General features: G+C 33.8%; 1 protein-coding gene across 1 annotated transcript; it reads left to right on the forward strand.

Moving 5' to 3' along the window:
• The first annotated feature begins 1,555 nt into the window (after window positions 1-1,555).
• LOC114818559 (decorin-like) lies at window positions 1,556-3,940 on the forward strand. Its single transcript, XM_029084887.1, has 4 exons — window positions 1,556-1,615; window positions 2,112-2,325; window positions 2,519-2,632; window positions 3,843-3,940. Exons 1-4 carry the CDS (start codon window positions 1,556-1,558, stop codon window positions 3,938-3,940), a joined length of 486 nt encoding a protein of 161 aa, XP_028940720.1.
• The last annotated feature ends 2,587 nt before the right edge of the window (window positions 3,941-6,527 follow it).

Genomic DNA, 6,527 nt, shown 5'->3' on the forward strand with positions numbered 1-6,527 from the left:
TGTTTTTTATCTAAAAGGCAACAAAGTTAAACCAGATCAAATAAAAAAGAAAAAAAGATAAGGCAGATTTTTAGCTGAAAAGGCAAATTTGTAGCTGAAATAAACGACCACATAGCACAAAGCAGGAATTAGGACAAAAATTTCAAGTACTGATGAGTCTAAACTCATTGAATGTTGACTTCATTATCTATGGAAAAGAAATCCCTGGCAAAATTAAAAACAAAAAATATGTAATTAGTTGTAGCACATTCAGTTATTTAGTTATTATGATAACAATGAAAGAGACTCATCTGATAATTCAAGCTGCACCCGTCATAATAATTGAATTCTTTCTCATGTCCTAATGTTGTATGGGTAACTGTATTACACTATAGGCAGAACTTACGTCTGTATTACGATTCTGGCAGTGGTGACTTTCAGGAAACCACACCCTGTGTGTACCACATATGTTCTTGTGGCAGTTCTTATAGCTCGGGCTCAAATGAAAGAGAGTTGGGGCCATGGTTTCCACTGACCCATATATTTGTTTTGAGTGAAGCTTATTGTTAGGGAAATACTCTGCTGAACTGTGAGTGACCTTTTCTACCTCCTCTTGCAAATGTGTTATTGCTAGCTAGCATACAAAATTAAAACCAGATATGCTCAGATTTATGTGTACTCAGTGAAACCACATACAGAACATACTGCTTGCTTTGCTCAGAATGATCTGCAAGAGGAGTCCATTAGGGAAAAAAACACAAATCCACCTCTCTTTCAGTTTTCACGATGGTAAGGTGCTGTCACAGATGCTCATACAATTCTTGGCACTGTTTTAATACTGAACTGATTGTGGAAAAAGATGAATGCTCAATTTTTCTCCAAGAAACAGACTAAAATATAATTATGAAAATATTAAAAATATATTAAAATACAGTTAATGCTAACTATAGTATATGCAACACAAAAATTTGTGGTTTAGGAGCAACTATTGTCTTCTGTTTCTGAAAACAACATAATGCAGTTAATGAACAAAGATGTTCTACAGCTATTATCTAGTAATAAATATAAATAGATATTTATATCTATATTTATACAGCCCATTCTACCTAATTCACTGCACAAACATGAAGCACTGTAAGTCTGATAAGTAGATAGCAAACAAATAGAATGATAAGATTTATTCTCATATGTATCATATCTGAAATCCTTTCAATTAACTGCATTACTGTTGTGACAGTAACTGGACTTTCATTTCCCTTTTTATGTCATGGTCCTTTAATCAAAAAGAGAGTTAGCAACAATGTAAAATTCAAGAGGAATACAGAGACAAATTGTTACAGGTAATAGAGCTTTTGTGGAGGCCTTTCTCTCCCAACAGTATAGAGAGCTAATTTACTTGGAGTTACACTGAGTCTAGATGTCACAATTCTGAGAATCAGATCAGACACCTACATAGCAGGCAGAATTTATACGGTCCACGATCCCTAACTGCAAGACTTAGAGTACGAAGCTTCAGCTTGCTCCCGTTCCATACCAAGTTCTGCTTAGCAAAATAATAGCTCATGTCTCTGCAAAAATGTGGTTATTATCAGACGGAAATCTAACAAGTGGAGTCTATAAGACTGACAGCAAAGAGGTAATAATACACATATTTTTATTAAGCTAGGCTGTGCCTTCACTGTATTGAGTAACAGAATATTCTGTTCAGGAAAAACTGGTTAGGATGGTCATGTGGTGATGGGTAAGGTATAAAAGTATCCTCGGAATAAACGAACCTAGGGGAAAAAAAGCAAATAAAACTTATAATGTTGGGTTTATGTGAATGACTTCACAGCTTTCAAGTGAAAGAGTTGTACTTATTCTTCAATACAAGTTATGGATGTTAATAGAAGCTGCATATACCTCAGCAATTAAATAACACTTGTGTTTGTAATGTAGGCCTTGTTTATCCTTCACTGTTTTGAGTTCTTAATCTATTTGTTTTAGTACTGCATTGCATTTTCTTCAGCTCACTAGATTGGCCACCAAAAGACACCTAAAAACACTAGAAAATAAAAATAATTTTTAATGTTTCATTCTTAAAATAATTTCTCTAGTGATCACCTGACATCTCGATCATTATTACTCCACAGGCATTGATCCTTGTTAACAACAAAATCAGCAAAATAAGTCCATTAGCTTTTGCTCCTCTGAAGAAACTAGAAAGACTCTACCTGTCGAAGAACAGCCTGAAGGAACTCCCAGAAAACATGCCGAAGTCTCTTCAGGAGATACGGGCTCATGAGAATGAGATCTCCAAGTTGAGGAAAGCTGTCTTTAATGGACTGAATCAAGTTATTGTCTTAGGTATGAGCATTAGAAATAATAACAAAATCAACTCAGTGTTTTTTCAATATTTTTTTCTTTTTATTCAAGTCAACGATTTTGTGTAGAAAACCAAGAAATGTTCCAATAAAATGTACCTCCAAATTAGCTTTAACTTGAAGATTAAAGATACCTACACAGCATCACAGCTCACAACCATGTGTTTTTTTGGCAGAACTAGGCACTAATCCAATCAAGAGTTCAGGCATTGAAAATGGAGCTTTTCAGGGGATGAAGAGACTCTCCTACATCCGTATTGCAGACACCAACATTACTAACATCCCTAAAGGTAAAAATTTCAATGAATATTTCAGAGGTTTGCACAGGTATAATATAGTGACTTCTACTCAGCTGGGGAAAAAAAAAATAAATTATGGAAGCCTTTTGAGTAATTTCTTAACGTATCCATTCCTTGACTACTTCATTTTTTGATCTGTTGGTTTTTACTGGTTTGGAAAATTTGATTTGTCTATTATGAGAAGCTTCAGAAGAGGTATACTGTCAAAAACAACCCATTTAATGTTATTTTACTTTTCTTGTGTCATAACTGAAATATAAGGAAGAAGAATGTTTTCATCCTTCAACCTCGGTTTGTGAGCCTTATCAACATTATGCAGATGTAAACTCATACAGAATTAACTGAAGGTCTATAAGCATAAAATCAGCCCTCCACGAGTCTGTAGGTTTGAAGCCAAAAATACTATTTCTATACAAAACAGAAACATTTGCTATTTTTAATAGTACTTTATTACAAATTTCTACAAAATAAGAACAATTTCAATATAATCTATTAAAAAAACCCCAAAACAGAATAGTTCCAATCCAGAGGAAATTATATTCAATTGATTCATACTTCAGCCAGCAGATTGTTTTGAAATAGCTGGAAAGTTTTTGAAAGTTAATACTAGCTTTTATTTCTTTCTTCCCACATTTCCTGTTTTGGATGTTCCTCTGAGGGACCTCAGATAGTTAAAATATCTGTTTCCAATTTTATTTTTCTGATAAATGGAATTCGCAAATTCATATGTGCTCTACCTAAAATAACATTGAAATTATTTTACCTCATCTTTATAATCTCATTTTCTGCTGCTATTATTTGTTAAATATCTAGGTGCCAAATGTCTGTAGATTTATGCATGTTGCTAGTCTGGCTAAAATGAAAGCTCTTTCTCTTAAACTACCATATATGTCCCATTTACATAATCATGAATGCTAGAATTCCTATCTGTAAAGAATTTCATTTAACTATTTTTTAAGAATTAACCTTTCTAGGATGACGACGTTAGTAGCTTGGTCTTATTTCATTCCAAATAAATTGTTACTAGCTTTTTTCAGTTTTCCTGATTGTGAAAGTTCCTTATTTCATTCAATTAATTGTTCTTGGACATGTCTAGTAAAAACCTTTTTGTTACTGTAAAAGAACCTCAATATAACACAAGTCCCTTAAAAAACATAATCCAGTTTTATCAGAAGTTATTTGATGGTGTTATTTCTTTCAGGCCTTCCCCCATCCCTTACTGAACTTCACCTTGATGGCAACAAAATCAGCAAAATTGATGCTGAAAGTCTGTCTGGACTCACTAACTTGGCAAAGTAAGATTTCATTTCTTCTTTCCACATAAAATCACTTAATTACAAACACTTAATTACAAACCATCGTTCTGGGCTTCATGAGTGTTATAATAATTCAAGTAGCACATAACTTAGCAGTAAGAGCTTCTAAGGACTTGTGTACTGACTTAATAGAGCAAAACATTTTTTTTTTTTCCCCCTAGTAACACTTTCCAGCTGTTTTTATTTATGAGTGAAGCATGCCTAGGAAAACTTTTTCTTTGATTAAAAAAAGCAAAAGAAAAAAAGATAAAGAGAGAAATTATATTTTTTAATTATGACATGCTTCTTTCATTGTCTTTCCACCTTTGCTTGATGCAGTATTCTTGGGACACTGCATTGCTCATGCAATTAACTAAGGAAACTGAGGGAAAAATGCACATAGGAACCAAACCTGTTTGCAACAGTTTCCTCTGTTTCTCAAGAACGTCAAGTCTGCAATGAGTCCAAGAAAGTGACAAAAGAATAGTCATACAATATAAATGAAAGTTGTTTTTTCCAGGGTTATTGTACCTTGCTAATCTGTGAATATGTTGTTGAATAAGTTTCTCTAACTGTAGGGAAATGTAAAGAGTATGCCTGAAGAGCAGTTATAGACATATAGAATAATTTGTGAGTTAGTTCACATCAGATAATGTGCTAAAATAGTAAAATGGACCTTTAATACTATGACACTTTAAGGTTTTTCTTTAAAAATAGACGTATAATTGATCTAAAAGATCATTAAACATATTATTGGATCTAATTCCTGGATCTTCACCTTAATCGTTCTGCTTGCAATAATTAAGGCAGAAAACAGAAATCAAAGACAGATTACAAAGCAACAGGAGTTAAATTTACCACTGTTTATAGTAGCTTGGAGAGAAATTTAGTGCTATGAAGTTATAGTAACTTAAGACATATATGGAATCTGGCAATTCCAGGTCATAAGGCTTAGAACAGATTTCTAGAGCTTGTAAAATAAGGCATTTCAATTCACATTTGTTGTTCACATTTGATCACAGATTCATCCCCACTCAAAAAAAAGTCTGCTACTAGATTTTAATGAAAAATATATATACCATAGTTATGGCTTAGGAGACTATGAAACAGTTATTGTTAATGATAGAAGCTTAGTATAAAATGTAACATCCTTCAGAAAAATGGTAAAGAAAACTTCCAAAACCAAAATAAGATCATATCTACTCAGATAGAGAGTAATTTACTGGAGGAGGGAGGTGTGGGTGAGTCAGTTGTTCTGCAGATGACCCAATTTTTCTGCTTTTTCACATTGATGTTTGAAAAACAATACAGGCAACATAACATGGACAATATTGTTGGCAACCCTTCTTATGACATAAAGGTTTATGAAGCAAGTGCTGATGGACTACTAAAAATATCTAACCTTGGGCTGCTTCTATTGTGACTGTACTGTACAGAGAAACAAGATACTCTGCTGATCGTGGTGTGGAAATGTGGCGCTGCTGTTTTAAACTCCTTTCTGGCCTGTGCTTAAACAGGCAACATAAGCATAGTCAGAACTCCTCTTTTGCAAATTTAAGAAGTAAGGCAGAATACAGATTTGGTGAAAAAGGAGGTCATTGAACTTAAGCGAGCATACAGATGAAGAAAGGTAGGAGCTACAGGAGAGCTCCAGAACAACATACGGAACAAATCTAAAGGGCAGCATGTCCCTTATGCCACACAAACAAGCTACTAAAAAATAGCTTTTATTTACACATCTAAGAGTTCAGGAGCATCAGTATGAGGTCAGATCATGCTCCTCCTGGATCCTGTCAACACATGCTAAACAATCTAATAGTTGCACAGTTAAGCCTTGAGGAACAGGTCATTTTTCTGACTGTGTTAAGGGGTTTGGAACTGTAAAAGAGCTCATTCTCTTTTGAATTCTTGATTTCTAATAGACTACCAATATTTGTCCTTTTTGTTTTCCTCATAAAGTTACTCTTAAGTCTTCTGAAAGTCTTCATATAGCACTGCAGTGGGAAAAAAAAGTCTTATTAATGTAAACCCAACAAAGGCTTTGCTGAGTTCCTGTAGGAATAAGCTCCACAGGAGGATATACACATTACACAACTGATGTTACTAAAGTCTAAGCCTATTAAAATTTACTAAAATGGTCTAGCTCCACACAGCAGAAGTTGCATCAAGACCTGAATAATGATGATATTGAGTAGCATGAAGTTCATTAAAGTGCATATAACAAAAAAGTGGGAATGGGCAAGCAGAGATGGTGGAGGCAAAAGAAGGTGAAAAAATATTTGAGAATTTCTTAAGTTTTTAAATGTTTTTGTATGATACTTTTCAATGATTTAGAACACTCTGACTAGGTAGCTAAAACACTGGAAATATGTTACCTGTTCACCAGTATAAAAGGAAATATTATGTCAATATAGCAAGCAAGAGTGATTTTTCATACTGTTTCCTTTTTGTTCCAATTGGGAAAAAAAAGAGAGATGAAGACAATATTCTTTCTTAACACTCTTAATTACCCTGTATTTTACACACTAATACTGTCTTATTTCTTTTGTATACACAGCCCCGAGTAACTGAGACTTTGTTTGTAACACATA

The sequence above is a fragment of the Antrostomus carolinensis genome, unplaced genomic scaffold (assembly GCF_000700745.2).
Source record: "Antrostomus carolinensis isolate BGI_N321 unplaced genomic scaffold, ASM70074v2 scaffold19935, whole genome shotgun sequence".
NCBI lineage: Eukaryota > Metazoa > Chordata > Aves > Caprimulgiformes > Caprimulgidae > Antrostomus > Antrostomus carolinensis.

Bases quoted from the DNA above. Each gene is read 5' to 3' on its own strand.
- LOC114818559 (XM_029084887.1), top strand. From the start codon at position 1,556: ATGTGGTTATTATCAGACGGAAATCTAACAAGTGGAGTCTATAAGACT. The intron at 1,616-2,111 runs GTAATAATACAC...ATTACTCCACAG, and splicing joins ATAAGACTGACAGCAAAGAG to GCATTGATCCTTGTTAACAA. The intron at 2,326-2,518 runs GTATGAGCATTA...TTTTTTTGGCAG, and splicing joins GAATCAAGTTATTGTCTTAG to AACTAGGCACTAATCCAATC.